Source organism: Columba livia, chromosome 11, assembly GCF_036013475.1.
Source record: "Columba livia isolate bColLiv1 breed racing homer chromosome 11, bColLiv1.pat.W.v2, whole genome shotgun sequence".
Classification (NCBI taxonomy): Eukaryota; Metazoa; Chordata; class Aves; order Columbiformes; family Columbidae; genus Columba; species Columba livia.
In genome coordinates, this window is record NC_088612.1 from 19,044,185 (window position 1) to 19,068,005 (window position 23,821).

At 39.7% G+C, this 23,821-nt stretch overlaps 1 protein-coding gene across 12 annotated transcripts in view; it reads left to right on the forward strand.

Annotated features, from left to right (window-relative positions):
• Positions 1-23,821, forward strand: part of CIB2 (calcium and integrin binding family member 2) — a 46,700-nt gene that overhangs the window by 4,756 nt on the left and 18,123 nt on the right. For 9 of the 12 annotated variants that reach the window (XM_021283328.2, XM_005515446.3, XM_021283324.2 and 6 more), the window contains 2 exons: positions 599-725; positions 12,311-12,345. In XM_021283328.2, coding sequence (XP_021139003.2) covers positions 599-725; positions 12,311-12,345 — 162 coding nt within the window. Of the gene's footprint in view, positions 1-598; positions 726-803; positions 2,653-12,310; positions 12,346-17,233; positions 17,373-23,821 lie in introns of those variants that run through there. The other 3 variants (XR_010475468.1, XM_005515447.3, XM_065077042.1) reach the window with 2 other exon arrangements.

The window sequence follows — 23,821 nt, forward strand, 5'->3', positions numbered from 1 at the left end:
TTTCCATTTAGCCCTTCTGCTTTTTATTATTTTGATTCTAAAGACAGAGAGTAGCTGATATGTGTGTCATCTAGGATACAGTGGGGCCAGCCACCCAAGGTGGTGAAAAAAGGAAGAAATGAGATGTCAGTCTTTTCACTGGAAGAATACTGTTAAGTTTACAGAATCACAATATTAAAATATATGGAGCCAAGTCCACCCGTGGTGTCAATTCGCTTGTATGTAATGGTATTATGGATAATTTGGGCTTTATATTTAATCAGGTTTGCGTAGACAGGCAGCTTGAATTAGCTGGCTGCAAATGGAGTGCTATTTCATGGAAATCACTTGACAAGTGTTGGTCTGGTCTGACTGAGAACAACTGGTAGCTCTTGCGTTTCAGTAGCACCAGATCATAGATGAGAAACATGCTTGGTTATGTGTGTAACCGCTAAAGACAATGATGCAGCTTATTCAGAGTTGAGGGTGTGTAAGGACTTTCAGAACTGTGGAAATTCTTAATCTCAAAGGATCCTTGTGGATTGTTGTTTTTGGAATAAAAAAACCGCAAACATGTTAAAACAGCACTTTTAATAAACTGAAATACTGTCTTTTGCAGATTTGGTGTGTTTTCTTCTTTACATTCTTACTTGTGGAGAATCTTTTGGAATGTAACAAGAATCCAATGCCACCATACCTTGGGGAAAAGAAAAAAAACCCCACGACACTACCGGCTAGAAAAACAGGTCAGTTTGGCCATGTAGCAAATAGTCGATTCAGCCGTCTGATGTCTGAATAGGTGCTTGCTGCACTCTTGATCGGCTGGTAGGTCGTTCAGAGTTTATATTGTCCTTACAACTGTCACTTCCTCCTTACTGTGAAATGGTGCTACTGTATATTGTGTTGGTAGAATCAGTTTCCTTCACTGTTAAAATTCTGATGTTTGCTTATCACTAATAAGCCTTGTTGAATACTTTCTCATCCTAGCCATATGTTGTGGTTTTGTAGCTCAGGGCAGTGCTGGTTTGCAGCTAATCACATCTTCATTTCCAAATGTTACACTCTAAATAATGGTCCCTTAGAACTGTCTGCAGTTCAGCAGTTCTTCACTGTTTTTCTACATATCCAGCACACTTCATAGGATATTTTTACTGTATACAATACATTTACTTTCAGTATTATTGTTAAATGTTTCTTTGTTATATGCCAGGCAAATTGAAGTATTAGCCAATGTTGTTATTGGGTCAGGATCATTAGAAGTTGTAGGAAAAAGCGTGAGAATTCTCCAGACGTTTTTATTAAACATGCTAACTTGCTGAGTAAATAATGACATTAGCAGAGCTAATATCGAATTGCTTCTGCAGAAGGTTGCAAAGAATGTCCTTGAATAAAGAAGGTAGGAATTCTACGCTGTCCTGTTCCTGTGCGCACAAACGGGACGTGAGCCGTCCAGAGAAACTTTACGCATTAAAGGTCTTCCCTTCCTGTTCCTTTCTCACTCAGCCTTCTTCTTACCGTTCTTATGACAGCTCATCCTTGTGCAGATGTCTGGTAGTGTAATTTTGTTCGAGTTTGTAAGTTTTTGTCTGCCTGCATCTTTTACATGCTCTTTTATTTCTTCTTTTATTTTCCCAGACATATGGCAATAGGGTTGTATTGCTTTACAATGCAGTGAGCCCTCTAGTGGTACTTTCTACCTTTGCTTTAGGCTGTCCTAACATTTTTTTCTTTCCAGCTGTGCTTGCCTGAGCTGAAGGAGTCAGATTAACGTATATGTAAACTACTTTAATCTTCCTGATTTTCTTTTTTTAAATCGTCTTACTTAATGTGAGAAGGAGTTTTCACATTTTACTGGTGTCCCTGGAGCTTGGTACCTCTGGTGTGAGCTCGCATCCTTGGTAGCCAGAGCTGGTTGCAGCCACAGTGCAGACATATGCATTCACCGTGGAGCCCCCGTGGCACCTGCGATGTTGTGGGGACGCTTTGGGCGCTTTGGAGCCTCCATCCAGCTGTGTTAACACTGGCAGCCTGGTACAGCTCAGATCCAGGCACTGGCTGGGATGTGCTCTTAACTGTGGGGAGAGCAGCTGCAGAAACGTTTTCTCTGCTAATCTGTTTTGCTAGTGCCCAGATTTGCGCTGTGGGTGTGTAACACGACTGCGCTACCAAGCGTTGTCGGGTGACGCAAAGCTGCTCTAAAACATGAAGATTGCGAGCAGGAGCGCTCTGAAGACGCAGGGAGAACAAGTGAGGGAGACACGGAGGCAGTAGAGAGCCGATTTCTTCTAGTACTGGCTGCTCTGTTTTTATGTCATCAAAGCTCTGTGAGCCTCTTAGAAAAGCATCTGAAAAGGGGGAGAATGGCATGACTGGGTCTGGGCGACACCTGCCTGTCACTGTAACACTTTCCTTCCCGGCACACTCAAGTCAAGCCTTTGCAAAGATTTCCCAGTACTGCGTCCTTCCTCGTTGGACAGGTACAATCAAAACCAGTTCAATGCAGGCTGTGGGATTTTTTCGGCACATTCACGGAGTATACGTGCTCTAAATGCCTACAATACAGAGGAATCCAGCAACTTCTAATGGGATGCATTTGCACAGAAGAAGAATTCCTGATTTAAGATGGGTAATAAGCAAACGATATTTACTGATGAACAGCTAGATGCCTACCAGGTAAGATATCTTCATTTGTATTAGAGGAAGGAAAGAACTAATCCTCATATGTGCGGGTTGTTTTTTATTTGGTTGGGTTGTTTGGTTTTTTTTTTTAGGGGAGTTTTTCTTTTTTTCCAAATATAAATGTAAACTTCATTTGTAGCCTGCATGCATATATTCCACTGTTCCTTCTAGCAATTGTAATAGTATTCTGAGGCTGGGTTGTTAAATATACTCAGTTTGATTCCTTTCCCTCTATACAGGGAAAGGAGTCAAATCTTCAGTGTCTGGACTAGTAAGTAGGATAAAGACTTTGACTAGCTTGACAAGGGGGTTTTTAGTAGAATCTTTCTATTGAGTGTTTTGTAAAGGAGAAAGTGTAGCAGTTACCTCTTTTTCTCTACCTGATACCTTTGCTGTCAGTAGAGTGGAAAAGAGGGGAAAAAAAAAAGTCTTGTCTAATTTAACTTCTTCTAAGACTAAGTCAGAGGAATATGCTTAATGTAATTCCAGAATAGGTATCCTTATGCTTACATCCATTCCTGGACAGCAGTTTCTCGCCTTGACAGAAGTAGTATGTGTTTTATGCCCAGGGATAGCTTGTTGGTACTTCTTTATTCTCATTGTATCGATTGAATTTTCAGTAGTGTGAAAACAAAATAATTCCCAGTTTTCAGTCATGTTTTAGCACACTGAATTTTACTGAAATGGGTTGCGGGAAGCTATCTGCCCAGTGGGCACTTTGAACAAGTTTCTGAAAATACAGTGGGGCGATATATTGAATAGACGTGTGCTGAAGACAGGGGCAGCTGACTTTTTCTTAGGAGATTCAGACAGGGCTGGCTGCATTGCTCTGTTTCTTATATGTAGTGGTAAACATAGAATTAACAGCACAGGAAATCAAGATTTACTTTATCTCATGATAACCAAAGGACAGATCCAGTGCACAAATAAGTAGATAACTTTCCTTTTACCTTTAGGATCTTTGACTCAGGCCCTTGAAGTAGAAAGTATCATTTTAAAATCTAATTTTCTTTGGAGTTACTGTTGACATGGGCTTTTTACAGGTGTAGATAATTAGCCACAGGGAGTCAGGCTGGTGATATAAACTAAAATGCTTTTAAATGTTATGCCATGCTGAAAATATGGCCTAAATTACATGCTTTTTATTAAATGCCTAGCCTTTTTCTTGTAATTATAGGAAATGTGGAAATGGAGCTTCTTTAATTTCCAGTTTGTCACACATCTCACCCTCACCAGCAGTCTGTCACTGTAATATAGTAGTCTAAGTGGTTTTAGACTTAGTAGTCTGAGATCCAAAAAGGCTTTTTTACATCCCTGCTGAATAGGCGAGAGGGAAATCAAAGACCTGGAAAACACCAGTGTCTGCCTTCCCATTACCAATGAAAGTGAACACAGAACAGAGCCCAACTGCAGTGAAACAAAACAAAATCCAAATGTAATTAATGTTGTCTTCTTGACATAACCTGGCAAATGCAAGAGCTGAAATGTCATCCCTAATTCACTACTCCTCATGTAGAAATTGCCTTTCTCTAATGGCTTTTGCAGCCCCTGCTTTCATAACGCCGGGTAATTGATCTCAGAGCCTGGCAGGAGTTGGGCCTAGTGCACTGAGCCTCTGGGATTTCTCTGTTACAGAAGGACTTGTAGTTCATTAGTATAGTGCTGGATAACTTTTGACTAGTAATAGCACTTGTTATATGTGGGAAGTACAATAAAATAACAAGGTTGAGGACAATAACTTCCAGAATTTTGTCAGGAAGGAGTATTAACCTCATGTTGTAAAAAACCGGACAAAGTCCTTGTTTTGATGGTAGTTTCCCTATGATCTGTGAGTTATTGCAACCTTCGGGATCTTCTAAACGGGAAAATCCTGGGGTCACTGCTGTAGCTGCCCACACACAGAGCTCACCTCTCCTCGGCATTTGGGGGGTATGCGGGTGCTGTAATACCAACGGAGCTGTTCGATTTGGAGTTGCTTTTCTGTGCCTTTTTAGAATAGTGAATTCCATCAGAACGGAGAAGGGGAGAGTGGGGTGACAGTCCCATAATTTTTAAAATGCATCTTCTGAACACTGGACCAAAATAAACCAATCTGTGCTAGAGTCCACTTTGCAACAGCTTCTTGTGCACGTCTGTACCCCAATGTACAGACAGGCTTCTACATAGAAAGTGCTTTTAAAACGGATCATTGCTTTAATTTTTTTTTTTTTCCCGAAATGAGAACTAGGCAACTTCTTGTGAATTTGTATGTCTGAGAGTTGGTGCTGTATTCCTTACAATAATACCCAGGGTTACAGAGTCCATAGTATCAGTATGGCAGAAGCTAAAGTGTCAACTTAATCCTTTTTGTAAAATAGATTAAAAAAAAAATCCCCACAGTTCCTATTAGAAGATCGGTCAAAGCTCACTGCCCTCCTGGTTAGACGTATTTCTTCATTTAAGTATATTTTTGCTTATTGTGTTATCTGGTTGTAACTTCTAGCATTTTTGTTTAACATGAATTGCTTGGAGCACCTGAATGCTACTTTAGTAGTGATTTTTCTTTTGTAATGCATTGTGTTTAAGCACTTGTTCCATTGGAAACACTGCTGATAAGGAAGGTGGAAAAGTGACACATGTTAATGTGCTTAAAATATGGTAAACCCATATATAAGTGGCTTTGATTTTCAGGAGTAGAGATTAAGCTACAAAAAAACCAGCTGCTTGAAGAGCTAGCATACATAAATGCCAGATCATTAGTATGATATTAATGAAAAAAAACCCTATGTGATTTGTCTAAAACTTTCTGAAATGCCCCTGTGTAAACTTTTTGTTTGTGTGTAAACTGTCATATTGAAGACTCACTTCTTAGCTGAACCTTTCCATTTAAATGAAATAACTGTAAATCTGGTCACCCACAAGATGACCTCAACATTTTTAATAGACAGGTATTTTAAATACTCTTCTTTAAGACTGCTGATGAGTGGCTGGTTGAAATTGTGAGAGAGATACATCATGGGACTTGATAGCATTGAACCTCTCACCGCTTTTTTTGATTCAGAGTAGGTAGAGGCAAATTATCTAAAGAAAGACTGGAAAGCTGCAAATCTCATAATGCCTTGTCACATCACCTGTTATTAATATGGAGTTCTAGTTGGCAGCTCTTTACATTTTCATAAGCTTAGTGAAATGGTTTGGAAATGAGGCTTTTGCAAACATTGGTTTCCTCATTAAGATTCACCTCATTTAAGAAGTTAGCCTTGCAAGAAAACCAGTTCTGCTGGGGATTTCTGCTTCTTATGCTCTTTGAGTACTTGACTGTTTTGTTTGGGGTTTGTTTGGGTGTTTTCCCATAAAATGCAAAATCTAACCAAGGTCAGGTTAGGGAAAGGGTAAGTATTAATCAGCAAGAAAGATGTATATCATTGCAATCAAAGAACATTTTAAAGCTAAGCTATTAAAAGTTGTCTGCAGATTTTAGAGGTCAGACCTCATAACGAGGAAAGAAAACAAACAGGAATTTTAGAGGATTTTTTTGAGTGATGCTGTGTAAAGGTGCTTGGAGCAATAGAAAATCAAGGTATACAATAAAGCGACGTCAGGGCTGTATATTGGCCTCAGTGCACTGCATTTCTCACAGAGAGACAGTTATATTGAATAGGAAAGGCACAGAAGCTGTGCTTGGGGTACGGACAATCTGTTCAATCAATCTCATTGCCTTTCCTCGGGTTACTCGAATTAGTGGTCTGAATTTGATACCAACTTAACTCTATTCTTTTCTTTATAGACAGAACTTAAAGAATATAGGGCACAAATATTTTCTATCAGATATTATTGGTTTTATTGCAAGCCATTTCTCTTTGTATTTGTTCACTAATGGGTTATTTGCGTTATTTAATGCAGCCTCAAAAGAAACTGGTGTTTATCTTGCTGTCTTGTAGGGAATTTTGCAATAAAAGATAGTAATATGAAATAATGACTTTTACACAAGAATTTGTCTATTACCCAAAGTAACTTCTTTTAATAAAATTCTAGTCTAAGTGAGATTCAACTATATTTCATGAGACTTACACAAAAGCAGATGAAACAAGTGATGTTATGATCTGTCGAGAAATGCCGTTTATAAAGTGAAACTAGAGCACTGAGTTATCTTTTGATTTAAAAAGCTATGCTTGACTTAACCAGGATCTCTGAAAACGAACCTTTGCAAGGATACAAACAAAGTGTATTCACAGGTTGTCCAGGATCTTATGTAAAAACTACTTTTCAGTTTGATAAGATATTGCTGTTGATGTGCAAATTTTAAGCAGCATAATAATGGAACAAGGGTTTTGTGCAATTATCTTCTAGTCAGATTCTGGTTTCATGTTACCATTTGGTGCATACATAGATTGAGCAAAATTACATTTGGTGACAGTGTGTTTCTTCCTCAGCCCTTGCTAATGTCTGTTTTTACTCCCATGTTGCACTATAAATATATAAACTGGTGCTTATAGCTGCAGATTTTTCCTCTCAAAACTCGGTAGGCTTTTTACTTGTTCTGGCTGTGGTTCTAAAATACACATGAATACAAATAATGATAAGCTGGATGGTAAAATCTCCATTGACACCCTGATTCAACCAGCATTTTGCAAGGTAAAAGTCCACATATCAATACTATTATTAATGCAGATACTAACTCTGACAGGATATTTTTTAGTGCCTTAGCTAGGATTCGCTAAAGTACTTGCACAGCCATGCAACTTAAAGACCGGTGCTAGTCTCACTGGCTTCCAGTAACCCTGTTTTTACAGTGATGAAAATACTGAAGTACCTTGCTGATTCAGTCTTGCACAACTCTCTATCCGTCTTAGTTGCATGGCAACTAGAAGAAAAGCATCGCATTTATAAAATTGTACCAGAACGGAGTGAATAATAGATCTGATATGAAAATTAGTTTGCTTCTAATGCAGCACCTCTTCAACTCCTTCATAGGGTGGCCTATTTATGGCGTTTTGATTAAACGTTCTTATACACACGTACTGCTGGCACAGTACAAAACATCATTTGCAATTTTTAAAAAGAAACCTCTGAAATAAGTAGTTAGAAATATTAACATTCAAAATGTTTCAGCATTCAGTACTACTTACTTATTCAGAGCTGCTCAGTATGACAGCTATGTGGATCAAATCTGTCTTGCCTTGAGGGTATTGTCAAAATTCCTGTTAGTCATTGCTTTACTTTATATGTGGCTTGCTAGCTTTTGTTTGAGGTTTTGTTGGTGTGGGGTGGTGGTGGTGTTGTTGTGTTTGGGTTTTTAAATTATTTTTGAGTGATTTTTGTGTTGCTAAGACTTTTATGTTATTTCTTCATTTATAGAGCTTTCCAATGAAGCTGTTGCAGGACCAGAATAAACCTGCCCTGATGAAACTATACATATAAAAGGCAGAATTATGTATCATCTTAGAGGAGAAATATGCATTGGATGGGTTTAAGAAATATCATTTCACAGTAGCTTTGCATACTTGATCATTGCTATTATTTCATTCTAATTTTTCCTTTCTCCAGTTTTTCTTCTTCCCTTTCTGTGGAAAAGTGTTTTGCTTATCTATGTGAGATTTGAAAACTCTGCTTTATGCACAATGACGTTTGCTTCTAAAAGTGGTAAATGATAAAGTTTCATTCAGTGGACTCTGCTGCCATTCATGACCTGCCCGCTGCGCTCCGGTGTCACTGACAGATCCAACACAACTAATGACACGTGCTCTGATTCTGGAGCCACACCTCGCGTCACGTTAAGTATCAACACTCTCAGCATAGTTTCCTCTAGTCTATATTTTGTTCATATCCCTGTAGAACTAGACGTAAAGCAGAAGTAGCGTGGGAGTTTCCAGTCTGACAGACCTGTGGAAAAGGTGGTGGGCCACCATGTTTCAGTCTGTTCCTGTTCTGGCCTAAACCTGTATTCACCTGATGTAGGAAATCAAACAATTCTTCTAACAGCCTGAACATTCTGCTCTTTTCTAAAGGGAATTTTAAGGGCAGAGGCCATTAGCCCTGATTTATAAGCAACATTGAGTGACTTACAGAAAGTCACGCTACCAGCAAAGAACAGCAAAACTACCTATAGAAACTACATATACAAGCTGACTCTCTTCTCTGCACAATATTTTTAAAGAACCAGTTAAGTTGCCTAAATGCCAAATCTGAGAACCAAATCCCATTATACAAGCTAATGAGCTCATTGAAATGAAAGAGAAATTTTCTGCTCGCTTTATTTTATTCACTTTGCAGGACATAAGGAAGTTAGGTGGACAATTGCAGGTTTGTTTAAGTGATATCTTAACCTCCAAAAAATCAGCAGTGCTCCTTTATTCTCCTCTTCTCCTAATTAACTTGGTTATTGAGGGCACAAGAGCAGACTGAGTGGAACAGCTGATCATGGAAAAGGAGCATGAATTTTCTCAGGGGCTGGACTGAGTGAGCTGTGAAGGCAAACCCTCTATTCTAAATAACCTAAAAGCCACAAGGGGCCTCCTGTTAGGGGTTTTTCAGGCTATTGTATAGCATTAGAAATAAAAACAACGATTCTGAGGATAAATTCTTGCCAGAAATCTTAAATTTGTAAAAATTATGAAAACTCTGACATTTATTTGTTCAGTGTATAGTTTGTGTTTTTTTAGCAGAACTCCCAAAGACTTCAGTGTGCAAACAGAATAAGTAGGTTGCTTTTAAAGTTCGTAATAAAGTCAGTTATGATCCCCATAATAGCAAATGTGTTCTATGATATCTCTGACTTGAAGGCAGATTAATATCATCATATGCATAAATTACAAATGCTTTCCAGGACTCACTTCACCTTTCTTTATGAGGGAGTTAATTTAACATGTTAGTTTACTATTTATTGTGCATCACTGTGTATTTTCTGTATGAATGAAGTAGCCAGAAGAAAATTGGATGATTCACCTCCGTGTTTCTTTGGCCCAAACTCTTTAATTAAATTGGAATTAAATTGCTGGAGTTCCAGCAACCATAAAATGTAATTATGTTATTTAGACCTCTGTTCTATTGTGACTTTAATCCAACTCAGGCTGTGCTTTCAAAAAAAAAAAAGGGGGCAGTTTTGCTCTTCTTTCCTGCTATACTTATTTTATATTTATTTTAGCTTCATGTTTTGTACCAGCACTACCAATGCTATATTCTAAGCTGTATTCTGAAAGGAAATGATCCAAGCTGGAAATGAATCCATTTTTGCTAGATTAGTTTCCAAACATGAGTTCCTTTGGAGTTCTCTGGTGCAGTTACGCCGCTCATTGATGTGCAACCTGCAGAAAGGAAGAGGCAGAAATAAGCAGCTGGGCGGAGTGACAGAGATGGCCGGACTTGCCTTGCAGAGGGAGCTTGGAGCCCTGGCTTTTACATTTCCCATTTAAGACCAGACTGGCTTCTTAATGGGAAAGCATTTCTTAAGCGGTGTGTAAGATCTTGCTGTGGCTCCAAACTATAGGCCAGGTCTCCACTCTGACCCTGAGTAGCTGTAAGATCTCTGCAAGTGCTCTGTGAAAGTATGGTAGATTTTTTTGACACCCCCCATCCCTAACAGACAATTCCATGTCATTGCATAGCTGGAATACTGCAGGCAGGTGCTTGCAACTACTTTTCTTTTAAAGGTTTTCAATACCAGTGGGGTTTAGGTTATATTAGTAAAAATTTTGTAAGGGCAGACAGTGTTTGTTGTTGAAGATGTGAGGTGACTCGGATTAAAAAAGAAAATAAAATTGTGGGCCTTCAGCAAATTAAAGTTTATCTGACCTCTTAATGTGTCTTCCAGTGGCATTTTGCATGATTTCTGGAAGGCCAAGGGTAACTTTTCTTTTTCATCTTTATCTCCATTTGCGTATCAGTTCCCTGTCAGCTTTCTAGTTAAGTGTCTGCTGTTTTCTCAAGCCTGTATAATTACAGGATGATTGCTGTGGACAGCATGACAATTATTTGTGGGATTGCACCTGCCTTTCATTAGTAAATGAAGCATCCTTAAGTGGCAGTTTGAGCCGAAGTGAAGTGTTTCGCGTGCTGGAATTAATGAAGACTTAACCAGCTGGCTCCTATTTCACTTTGTGCAGTCCCAGACAATGAGACATCAGTGTTAGCAGCTCACAAGGTGCTTCCTGCTGTGCCTTGTAACACTATTCTGCTATGATACACTAAAGGAAGAGCTGCTTCTCCTGCCACTTTATACGGACGAGGGCGAGCAAGCTCAGTAATTGATACTGTGCGGGCTGGATAGTGTACCTGGATACCCGAGACAAGATTGCCTCAGCCAGCTGCCATCATCTGCTTTCTCCCCAGGATGAGTCTCCGCTTAGGAAAGAAACGCTTCTCAACTATCTGACTGAAAAGCAAGACCGGGGGGAGTTGTAGGAGTTGTCTTTACTCCTAAGTAGGACTTACCGAGTCTGTTGTTATCTTGTTACTAGCTGATTTAAAAGCATGATATATCTTAAATATGTTTACATTCAACTACTCAGAGCTGAATTGTTAGGCAAATATCTTGGCACACCACACTGTGGCCTGTGAGAGAGGTAGATGATCAGGAAGAATTTTGTGGTTTGGTGGTTACCTATATATACACCCTCATCAACCACCAGTGCTCAGGCAAGAAGCTGCAAATTCTCTGAATTTGTTACTTGAACGGTGTTCTAACCTGATGATCTGGTATTTCATTGCCACCAATGTTCATAGTTTTGGATGCAGGGCAGAATTTGCCCTAAATGCATTTCAGATAAGATAGTGAGGATTAGGGATATTTCTGTTAATGGGATGGAACTGATTGTTATGATTCCTCACAGGACCTGAAGATATAGCTTGTTTTGTGACAGATGTAGAAATACATGAAACGCAAACTATTTCACTGCTTATATTATGATTCTTTTGTGAAATGCATGATTCTTCTAGCAAAACACAGGTGTTCATAAAGAGTGGATTAAACCAGCGTAGATGCAGTCCCACCACAGAGCCATTCAGAACACAAGCAAATACTTGTAAGCTCATCTTTGATGTTCAACCAGCTTTACTTTGCATTCTAGTAAGTTATTTCAAACTCTGTGATAGCACAGGGAACGCTGAAGAGTTTCCCTGCAGTTTGGACCAGGGGTTGTCCTTTTATCCATGAACAATGGGAGTTTGCAGCCTTCACCAAAGTGACCACAGTGTACAGCAATTGTTAGCAAGAAGAGTTAATAACAAATAAACATGTAACTTGTAATCAGTTGTCTCCAATAGAGGAATACTCCAAGTTAGAAGATAGTTTTCTTCATCTCTGTGTTATTTATAGATTTCTAGATCAATTTATTGAATGTTTTTGGCCTGTACCTCACTTTTTTGATTTAATTTTGTTCCTGGTCATTCCACAATGGAGAAGTATTAATGTGTTATGTATGATATTTCAGCAAGCTCTTTTTTTCCTCCTGAAGTTTCACATTAACAATATTTTTTACTGATAGTTCTGTCCTTAGGATATCGGAGTTAGTTCATAGCATATATTGCTTTCTGAGTCAAAAGCAGATGGTCCACAAGTGATATCTTGAATGTTTTTCTGCCAGATCTGAGTTTCCTCCCAAAAGGTTGAAAAATAATTATTTGCAGTTGTTTTCAATATTTCTGTAGTACAATAACGTGTTTTGTTTTTTAACAGGATTGCACATTCTTCACTCGGAAAGAAATTCTTCGGTAAGTAAATTGTATTATGTTTTTCCTTCATGATTCATATTGAAGGGACTAAATCTTCTGTGTGACTTGTGAGGAAACCAAATAAATCCAGTTATTTTACATGAATGAATGAGTGTAGGATCGGACTCAAGCTACACTTATAATATGTAAATGTATATAAGGAAAAAGATGGTAATTGGCCTAATGTCACTGTCATTGGCTTTTCTAGGGCTAAGGCATTGAACAGCTGAGAACCAGTGGCTCTCTATGAAAGGAATTTGCTGCTTTCTTGCTCAGTTATACCAAAGAGGGCACGTACTTCAGTCAGTACAGGTTTTGGTATGGACTGAAGTGTGGGGAAAACTGATGGAACTTAAACATTCTCAGTGCTCTGCAGTTTGTTTCTGTATAAACTTGCCCTACTTGCAATAGTCTGGACTTGTTTTTCCCCGGTAGTGATGGACTGAGCCAAACTGAAGTAATTTCTGCACGTGTATATGTTGACTTATTGCCATGGATTCTGTCATGGCTTCATCTTCTAACTATTTGGATTAAGTATCTGTAAAATTATGGCATAGATCCTGTCAAAGCACCTGTTTTTCTGGAGGATTTTTGCCCCGTTGGGGAGTGAGAACAGATCTGTGGTATGTACCTAGGCACAGGAGCTCCCAGTGCTGGATTCTCAAATTGGAATAGCTTCTCAGACATAAAAAGTGTTTGTTTCCATAAACATTGGGAACTGCACTGAGATCATAAAAAGACAGGCTCTGAGATAAATGTTCTTTGCCTCTGTTCTGTTGCTGTAAACCTCAACAAGACTGACGTTCAGTGACTTTGTCAGGGCAAAAACTAACGGTGTGGCTTTGAGTGGGGCGCTTTATTTTTTTGCTGAACAAATAAAGGTGTCACTTGAGCTAATTTCTTGCACACATTGTTCTCATTAGTCCCAGAGAAATGATGTGCTCGCTCCGCAGCAGTGCACAACATCTCTGAGCCCACTGTGCAGTGGGCACATCACGATACCACCACCCAAGCCAGGATTTAATTTGGTCTGGGTCCCTCTTGTCTTGGTTTGTTATGGTTTAAAATGTAGTCACATTGGAGTACTTTTTTGATACGTGATAGCGTGACTGAATGAGTCAGAATGTACACAGTGATAGTTGATAGCTGGCCCAAAGATAAGCTAAGCTTAATGCAGGCTGGCTCCAACAAAGATACTGGGGTCCTCGGAGTGGGTCTGGGCATCACAGCAGTGAATTACAACAGCATGGGTGTAAGTCCTTTAGCAAAGAATGAGAGTGAGGATAATAGTTTTGTTGTCTGTTTAGTTTGCAAGCTGTGCTTGGTAAGGATAACTTAAACTATTTTTACATGCAGTGCGCTAAAACTGACCTTAATTGTACCTTTTAGTAGAGAAAAATCTGGTTTGGATATTTTTTTGAGGCCTGTGGTATCTCTGAAAGGTGCCGTTGTCATGTGCTAGACCTGGTCATTTAAATAGAACAATTGAAGAACAGTGAAGTGTTGAATGTGGCAAATAGTATTTAAGTTAAAACAACCCTGACAGGTTTTCAGTAAGCTCTGTTTCTCTAAAAAGCATAGAACTGTAAAGTAATAAATTTATCTTGGTTTGCTTTTCTCTCTTTGCTAACGTAAAACGGCGTGAGTGATGCTAATGATAATGCCCAGAGCTGTTATAATTTATTGTGAAATAGAAGTGTAGCTTCTTGCGATAAGAAACATGTAATGGACCTCAGCTTGAGCACTGTGAAAGCCTAATAATACATTTTGTGTTTAGTAACTGAAGTTTTAAGGAAACAATTAATTTCCTGGGACGAGAACAGAGCATGCGCTTAGACTCAATTACGTTGTTTATGGTAGGCTAGAGAAAACTTTTCTGCTTATGGGCTGTGTATAGGAGATAAAGGAGCCATTGCCTGCCTGACTTTGTACCCTATCTGTTTCAAAAAGAGCAAAACCAAAAATATGAGAAACAGTGCAACCTTAGAATATGATTGTGAAAAATATATATTCTAGGGGTAAAAGACTAGATTAATGGATGGCGAAAAATAGATGCTCTGTTTGAGAAGTTCAGTGTACAAAACTGTTTATTAATGTTTGATGTAAAATGTTTAAATCATGGAGTAGTTCTGTAAAGGCCTAAAATCATGAAAGAAAGAATAGTCACTTGAAATCATTGTATTTCCTCTTCTGCCTTATCCCCACAGTGTGATGTTTCTGCTTCTTTGGGACCTTTATACGTAATCAGTTTGATATGGCAGATAAGACAATCAATAGCATTTATTTGCTGTATATGTACTGTTGAAACCTATTGCTGCCTAAGGAATAGAGTAGAATCGAGAGGTATTTGTGCATGTCTGAGTTGAAGTTTTACTGAGTATGAATAAAATGGGTTATGAACCCCCCAGTAATTAGCAGGTGCTGCTGAAGGGAAGAATATGGCAGGTCCAATTTAGATCAGTTTTAAACTGATGTAAACCAGCATGAGATTGCAGTTAGTTGAAATGGGCCAAGTGCTTTTATCTGGCCCTACAGGAGAAGCAGCCCATCGAAAAGCCTAAACAACAACCAATCTATTTTCTGCTGGTTGAATGAGCTGAATCAGCTCTCCAAGCGATCAGCTGAGTGCTAAAGCTGGCACAAGAGCTGGAGCGAGCAAATGCATCTGAAAATGAGGAAAGGAGAGGAGACCAAGACTTATTATAGCATTTCAGTACCAGTAAGGTGTTAGATTGGCTTAGCCTGACTTGAACATGTAAGACTTTGTCTTAAGCTGATGCTGGTACCAATACAAACACCGGCTGTGGTCAAAGGAGTTGAGGACACATTCTCTTGATTGATAATGTGGGTGTGGATAGTTTGCAAATTATCAGGAAATAGTAGAATTTATGAATTTCAGGTGAAGAAGAAATGAACATGGAATAATGAAAATGGATCTAGGAAAAAATAAAGTAAGCTAGACTGCAGTAGAGGCAAGGAGAATGTGGAAATGAGGCCAGCGTGCTTAACTCCAGGACACAATTTGGTGTATGGAAAGATGCCAGAACACACTGGTAGACAACCACTTCCTAAGTGCCTAGAGCATAATCTGTGCTCTGAGGCAGCCACTGTGCATTTATTCAAAGCGTCTCTCTTCCTTTGAGTGGCTGCTCTTGTGGATAAGAGAGAAGAAATGATGCAATGTATCTTTATTTTGTAAAGGCTTTTATATATTTCTGTATGCGTTAGTCCTTTTCTACCTGCAGAAGTGCACTGACCTCTTGGCTAAGGTACTGTTGAACATACTTAGAAAATTTGTAAGAATGATAAGAAACATTGAGGTGAAGAGGGTTTCAGACACTATGACGGTCAAGACTGAGTTTTTCAACAGTGATCAGTGTATTAGAGAAATTATTAGATCCAAAATGAGCAACAGGAAATTCACACAGCTGAGTACCAAGAGCTGAAAAAAATTTGGAAGTGCAGAGTGCAATGTAGCAAGAAATGTGGCACAGGGTTAGTTGGTCGAAGCAAAGTGAGCATAATTTTAACAAACAAAACCCACAAAACATCCTGAGAATCTAGCAAAAAAAAGGTAAACGTAGTTCTAGGATGTGTTAACCTCAGTATTGTATATAAAATGGGACAATTCCATTCCAGCCAGCATTGGTGGGACCTCAGAAGGAACAGACTGTCTAGTTCTGGGCATCACCATTCAAAAAAGCTTTGAATGGGAAAAAGTCCAGTAGAGAGAATCAAGAAAAAGAGGAGAAAATGACATATGAAGAAAGGTTGGAAAAGCACTTGATTCATGGTGATGAATCTGTTTAATATAGTGTGCCTCTTTTGTGGTTGTAAATGGGAACAAATGGTTGAGTTGTCTCTTATCAGCCAGTATTTATCTTCCTCAGTTTTGTAAATCTGATTTTCTAGCAGACAAGCTTTTACTCCAGTAATAATGCTTATCTGCTAGCCAGCCCATCTGTTTCTATTTCTCCCTGTAGACTAGCACAGTTTGGCAGATACCCAAGCATTCAAACACAGGTGTTCCTGGATGTCTGACCTAGCCAAAGAGCACAACATCTACAAAGCTTGAGACTGGCTTAACTCCCGGGGAGGGAATATAGCACTAAATTACCAAGCTGGGCAACATCTGGACAGTCAACGAACCTTTGAACCTTTTTGCAGAGGAAGATGAGGAATTCTGTTGCATTTCTTTTCTCTGCCTGTTTCTGGTGTACTTTTGACAGGTGAAAGGTGAGGTGCAGAGGAGTGCTTCTAGGCAGTCCAGCTTTGTGCTAGATTTTAGATCGGAAAGCTGCCTGAGCGTGAGGTTGGGGGGATAAGCAGTGCTTTCCTCCAAGTGTCTGGAAAGCCTTCCTTATAAGGGAGCAAACGCAGCAAACTGCTGGAGATGCATCTCCCTGCGGAGCACGTTGCTGTGCAGATGGCGGAAGGGTTAGAACACAGCTCACAGCTTCTGTTTTTCTAACATATTCCATTTTTCAAAGAGTTAGGGATTCATATGCAGAAGGGGGAGATGCCCATATTGTCAGCTTGGGGGGTGGGGGCGAGAGTCTGCCAAGAGAATAAAGTTTGGAAGAACTCTATACAATTGGGAATCTTCATGAATTTTGTGCAAGAAACTACATACAGGAAGAATGTGTATCCTGAAGCTGCTATTGATTTTCTTGTGAGCTTTGTATTCTTGTTGTTACTGTTTCTGTATCCTCTATGAATGGGGAAAAAAAAGGCTTCTAGACAATTCTTGCACCTCCTGTACCACCAAGCTTTCCTTTGCTATATTTTAGTCAGGTTGCACCTGTTTTGCTAGGCTCAGGTGAGGACAACATCATTCTTGGTGTTGACCTGTACGGCTGTACCATGTCCAGGTCTGGGCTCCCTGACACAGCAGAGAGCCAGAGCCACTGGAGAGAGTCTGGCAAAGGGCCGCTGCGGTGGTTCCGGGACTGGAGAATCTCTCCGATGAGGAAAGGCCAAGAGAGCTGGGATCTGGAGGGTGCAAAGACAACAGAGCCTGGTACCAGGTACAAACCAAAACACAGGAGCTTCTATCTGAACAGAAAGAAGCACTATAAACTGCTTCTATCTATATTTACTATGCATTGTGTAGTTCTGTGGGCAGCAGTGTTACATGTATTGAAAGGCAAAGCCTTCCCAAGTATGACTAGATCTTTCAAAATGAATTTATTATCACTCATCTGCCAAAAACAGCTCATGCAGAATTTTTAATTTTAATTTTACTGCAGATGGTTTAGGAGGGTATTTAGTATTGTCTTTAATTTGTACTGTTTCATTTTGCATTGCAGAGGTGAAAGAAGACTTGGCGTGTTAACTAAAAGCTGGCAGAGGGCTCATCTATTCACTCCTTTTCTTCTTCTTACGCTGCCTTTTTATAGATCTGATTTGTGTCCAGTTATTTTATTTTATTGATATAATGAAAATAACTTCAACTGGAAAGCAAAGAAGGCACAAGGCATTTCAGTAACAGAAAAGTAACAAAAATCTTTTACCTTTCAACTCTTGGTGCTTGTGTTTCTCACTATTCTTTGTTCTTCATCCTTTTGTTGAAGTCTGGCAGTTTTCTGAGTTGTGCTTCTAGTTTCTGTCTGACATTCCTGGCTGGTGCCTTCACCAAGCTTCCTCTAATTTTGGTTGCAGCTTCATATGGTAGGGCCCTTTCTCTAACAGACTGTTGGAATCCTTGGAAGCAATAATTCACTGAGCAATTGCTGCAGCACAGAGATTTATGTCTTAGTTACCATGTGCAACACTTAACTGTTGTTACAAAAGCAGTTTGTGAATTTACGGTATAAATCTGAGACCCTTATCAGTTGCAGACAGCCCTGAAGGCCCCTCCTTCCTTAGTTTCTCAGCCCCAGATTGAAGAACTCTCCGAGCTATAGCAGCTTTTCCTCTGTGTGTGGCTGACGTATGGATATAGGTCTGTCTGGATGTGTTCGCCAGTTCTCCGATCACACATTTGTACACCTGCAATAATAGCACTATAGGAGAAGAGAGTATGTGCACCCCAACAGTGTGCATTGGTGGGGGGCTACGGCCTTTGTAGCATCACTGTAAATCCGTTCCCATCGGCATGAGGTGTTCTTTCCTGCAGTCTGTGCAATCCCATCTCGAATGCTGGTGCTTCTGCTTCCCGTGCTGTGTGTCTCCAGGGCTCAGCAGGGCTGGTCGCTCCGCTCTGTCCGTTTCCAGGGCTATGGAGACACTTGTCAGTGCTCCTGCTGGGCTCTGCAGTGCTCGGTTCTTCCCTGCAGATTACAAGAAGCCCTTCTCCAGCTGTTCCATGCAACCCTGGCATCTGGACGAGAGCCTGTAGTTTTGCTTGTGGTGAATAACTGAAAGTCCAACAGAACAGCAACAGACCTGCTGCTGCCAGAGTTTATTCTGTTCTGTAGAGCTGGTCTCTGTGGTCACGGCACAACGGCTGTCAGCTCCTCTGGGACTGTCCATCGGTGCTCACTGCTTTGCTTCGTTGTTCCACTTAAGCCATTTTGTTATTTATTTTCTGTGAATATGCAGAGTGATCTAGACTTTACTCTTTGGCATGGCCTTGACTGTGATCTTAAAGTTTGAGTGTGTTCCTGTTATTTAGGAATAAATAGGATATATTATATATTGCTAAATAAAAATGTTTCCCTGCTACAATATAAATCAAGTGGCAGGTACTATGAAGGCAGGACCAGAGTTGGTGAGAAGTTTGTTCAGTTCTAAAGGCCACTTTAAAGCCTCTACTTATTTCTAATCAATGAGCCATTACAAGCTTTTACCTTTTGTTTTCAGCACTCCTTTAGTGCCAAGTTCTTATTACAAAGGCGGCCCAGCCAGCTGTAATGTGCACCCCATTTAATGGTGGTGATTTATGTATATCAAGCCAAGGAAGAGCTTCTCTGTGTTTTAACACACCCACTGGTGACCTTGAGTACAATCTGACTTTCTCTCAAAGCTCAACAGTAAATTAAAACAATCGTTGCAGGGTATAAGCTTGGAAATCTTTTTTTTCCAGGTCTACACAGGTATAGTTGAGGGTTCTATTATGAATTTGGAGACATCCCAGTCACGCTGCGTCCAGCAAATACCCACCAAGTGTCACCCTTGCTGACTCCAGGATATTGCTCCCTTAAGAAGTGGGGACAGACTCTGACCCACCTTTTTTACCATGTTAAATACAAGTGGTAGAATGAAAGTTAGCATCAACAAGAACTATGCTGTGGGTGCAGTACTGTTGTCCTGTAGCTTCTGTGAACACGGCTTTTTTTGATTTTCACTGGCTGATGGGCAGCCGAGTTGATTTTAAAACTTATGCTGCCTGCAGGAGTCTTATTGTGCCTTTATTTAATTGATTAATTCAATATAAAAGTATACCTCCATGTACTTGCACAGGCAGTTCTGCTGTTGCAACTCCATCACTTACAACAAGGAGCCAACTGAGAAATCTTCTGTATTTTCAGACTCATCGTTCCCTGAACCTCACTGCATTTTCTTGATGTTAGTACTTGTACAAGGGAGGTGCTAGCACTGATGCGAAAGGGACTGTGTTTCACTGTGATATGTGGCTTTCTCAGGATCCCGCAAGAGGCTGAGGCAGCTCTGTTAGTTTTCTACCTGTTTTCTGCAAAGTCCGGTCATCTGAGAGACCGGCAAACCAGTGCTTAGCTTGTCATAAGGCAGTGCATGGTGTCCCTGAAGAACTTTACAGCGCAAAGGACTTTCAGTGGGAAAAGGTGGTACTGTTTTTTGTTGTTGTTCGGTTTGTTGTTGGTTTTTGTATGTATGTATACTAAAAGGGTGATGGAGCTTGTGCAACGTACTGCATGTTGGTTTTAGAACCTAAGATAGAGATATCTTACGGCGTTTTCATTGTGATATTAGCTAATCGTGCCATGTGATATTTTATTGCTGTAATTTAGTTTGCAGGAGCTGGATCATAGCCACTTCCTACAGTCTCATTTGGATGCTTTAGTGTGAAATCCACTCAGGTGGAAAGCTCTTGTACCTACAGATCATTGAGCGATTTGGAGAACTAATGGAAGAGTTAGCGGGAGGAGAACAGGATATGAGAGCTGCCCTCAGCTCTGCTCGTTGCTTGCACATTTGTGTCCATCCTCCACCTCCCAGGTAACCGCAGCGGCGTCCTGCTGAGCCCCGGGCAGGCTGCTGCGCGCCTCTCCACTCACTGGTGCCTGCAATTCCTTTCTGCTCATCGCCAGAGAGAAAAGGCAGTCTTAACTTCAAGTGGATGGGCTGAAAACATAATATCCTAACAGATTTCTGTAAAAATCAATACTGTCTGCATTGTGGATGTTTCTGAAGAAAACACAGGTGTAGAAACTACACGTTAACATGTATAGGTAGGGACATATATATGCTACAGTGAAGATGTTTGGCAGAGGGAGTTCTTGTTTTGGTTGTTTTTTCCCTGCCTCCTGTCCCTGGGCATAAGTTTCCCTTTTTGATTCTAAAAATTGGGTTCTGTCAGCAGATGTTGTTCAACTCAGTGCTTCTGTGTGTAACTTCGTACAGAAAGGAAAGAGTAATTAGTTTTATTATAATCAGTGGCAGCAAACCAAAGCAATGTGATTTGATTCCGTGTCCTATGGCAATATTTTCAGCTAAAACCTAATCCATTCTGAGGGATTCTGTCAATATCTTTTAAAGATGCTTTCTGAAATGGGTGTATTTACATTGTATGGAGGTGTAAATGTGCTAGAGTAGTATCATTCTTGAAAGGAATTGCAAAACCTCAATGCCTGAAGTAGTAGGAAAAGCACAATAAGAGAGAAGGTGTCAGTCTTGGGTGGTTGTAGTTACCATGATGCCATCAGGTGGACACACTATATTCTTTACAGTTAATGTAGGTGCCTTGTCTGCAGTAAAGTAGCAGTGCTTTTGTTGGCATACACTGGAAGGCATACATGAGTTGGTATCTGCGGGACAAGAGAGGCAGTTGTCAGATAACTGTACAAAACCCAATCGCTCTGCCAAGTGCTTTGCGGTTATCAACACAAAATCTTCCTCCTTTCAGCTACTGCGGAGTTTGGATTAATTTCAGTATAAATATGTTGTGTTCATCACTGTGGACAAGAAATGCAAGAAATGATGGGTTAATTTTTCCTTGATACTGCATGTTCTGAAGAGGCTAAACCTTTGTCTGGAGAACAGCAATGTCAGTCAGCAACTGGAAAGAGCTGCCCTTTCTTTGATCACTGAAGTAAGATTGTTCCTTCGCAGCAAATGGCATCTGGGGCACAGCATTGCAACCTGCCACCTGCCTTACAAGGGAATTTCTCATGTTAGAATAATATTGCTTGCTCTGTAGATATTGTTTCAAAATTTCTTACTTAATTTGGTGAACATCATAAGAAACTTCAGTATTTCTAATTCCTATTTTCATAAGAAACTTTCAGTATTTATAGCAAAATAGTACTGAGTACCAGATCACTGAGAGCCGCAGTGGTGACAGTGAAGTGCTTCTTTATGGAGCTGTAGTAAGTACCTTTTATTTGTCACCTAGTATTCAGTCTCTATTGCAGCACTGTGTTATTCCCAGTACCAAAGGAACTTCAAATTTGCACTATTGTGGCTGGTTTTGTTACTGTTAGCAGGTGTTTGTTTATTCTTGTGATATGATTGTGTTTCAGTGACAGGTATTTTCCCACAACATTTTGACTTCTGTCATATGTTTGTTCCCAATAGAAATTGACCCAGCTTTTTTTTTTTTAACACACAAGAGGCTTGTATAGTTGGTCATTTATTGAAAACAAAGAGAAATCCCAGATGTTGCATTTTTAGATGAATATAACAAGCTTAGTAAACCATGAAACACAGATCACTTGGTTCCAATCCCTTCTGTGTCTTCTGAAAGATATTGTGGGTAACTCCTTTAAGATGCCCGACTCAGTGTCTGTATTCATGGTCCTGTTGGAGGAGACAGAGCAAAGACAGAAAAGTCTAACACTAGAGAAGATAGCAAATGAAATTTGAGCAGTTAAAATAAGCAGGGATTGCTAGGGATTTAAAAAAATCCTTAGCTATTCAATTTGAAAGGTTTACTTTCCTTTAAAGCTGTTTTTTTCCATTGTATTTAGGGGCATCTTTGTAGCTGCTGTTAACAGAGAAATCAGCTGCTGGAGTGGGAAATGGCTATTGCATCTTGAATTACACAGTATTTATAAAATGTCAGGGTGAGCCATGGTAAGCGGCTGAAATGCGCTTAGATCAGTGGATATTTAATTTCCTGTATAGCACAATATATTGCTGCACGGTGTAAAGACATTAGTTTGCTAAGATTCAGACACAACATGTTTGTGTTGTATTTCATGTTTCTTGTGATGCATCGTAATCACGACCGAAGAGATGCTGAGAGAAGAGCTGCGCATAGATTACTTTAACCTACTTTTTGCAAGTCAGTACAGATGAATCTGAAATAGCTCAGTTGCTCATGGGGCTGCTGAGGCTGAAACTGGACAGGTGAAGGGGTTGGTGAGGTGTTGCTTCCTATATTACAGGTTTGTTTATGGTCTGCTGTTTAAAACAGGTTAATCTCTAGTTGTGATTGTTAGTATTCCTGGTAAGCAGGCAGAATCTTTTTTGTCACAAAATAATAGATACAGCTTCTTAATGTGTATAACCAGTACATGTGACCTAATGAAAGACCAGAATACTGTGTCTGAACACCAAACATGGCAGAATGGCCACTTTCTGCCCTAAGCACTTCATGAATTAGATGCAAGGCAACACTTTCACATCTAAAAATTACATTTTATTGTATATGACATTTTCTAAGCGTTCTGTGAACAGCAACTCGCTAATGTGCCTGTTCTTTTTACATGTGATATTTTGCAGAGGACTGGCAGGTCATACATTCATGCTAAATATATTGATCTCTGCCTAATTGTTGAGTGCTAGGATACATGTGTTCCCTCTCCAACCTTTTTGTGCTGTTATTTGACAGAATCTTGGATTCTAGATACTTCTCTGCTAGAATGAGATATCACCAGAACTGGTAAAAACAGAAAACAAGAAGAATTAGTCTCTTTAATACATTAATTGATTCTAGACAGGTAATATTTTACTTACTAGGCAATATCTGTCTGTGGTTTGTGTGAGAGCTGGAAAAATGGAGATTGAGTTTGAATTGGATACCCATTTAACTTGAAATGTTTCATTCCTAGTTTGAGCATATGAGTGAGAATGAATGTGCTGAAATATTTTCCAAATTTGCATCGTACCTAATTTGATATTTTCGTTGCAAGTGGCTGTTTTCTCTTGGCTTTTGAGCTGTCAGCAGTTTAAAGCCATGTCCTAGAAACATTTATGCACTCTTTGTTCAAGGAGTGTGTGAGACTGAGACAGTTTTTATAATTTACCGGTATTCAGCTTTTAAACCTTTAGAAATGTTGATGTGTTTCATGGGCTTCGACTCTTCCTTTCCCAACTTCTTAACCAAAATTAT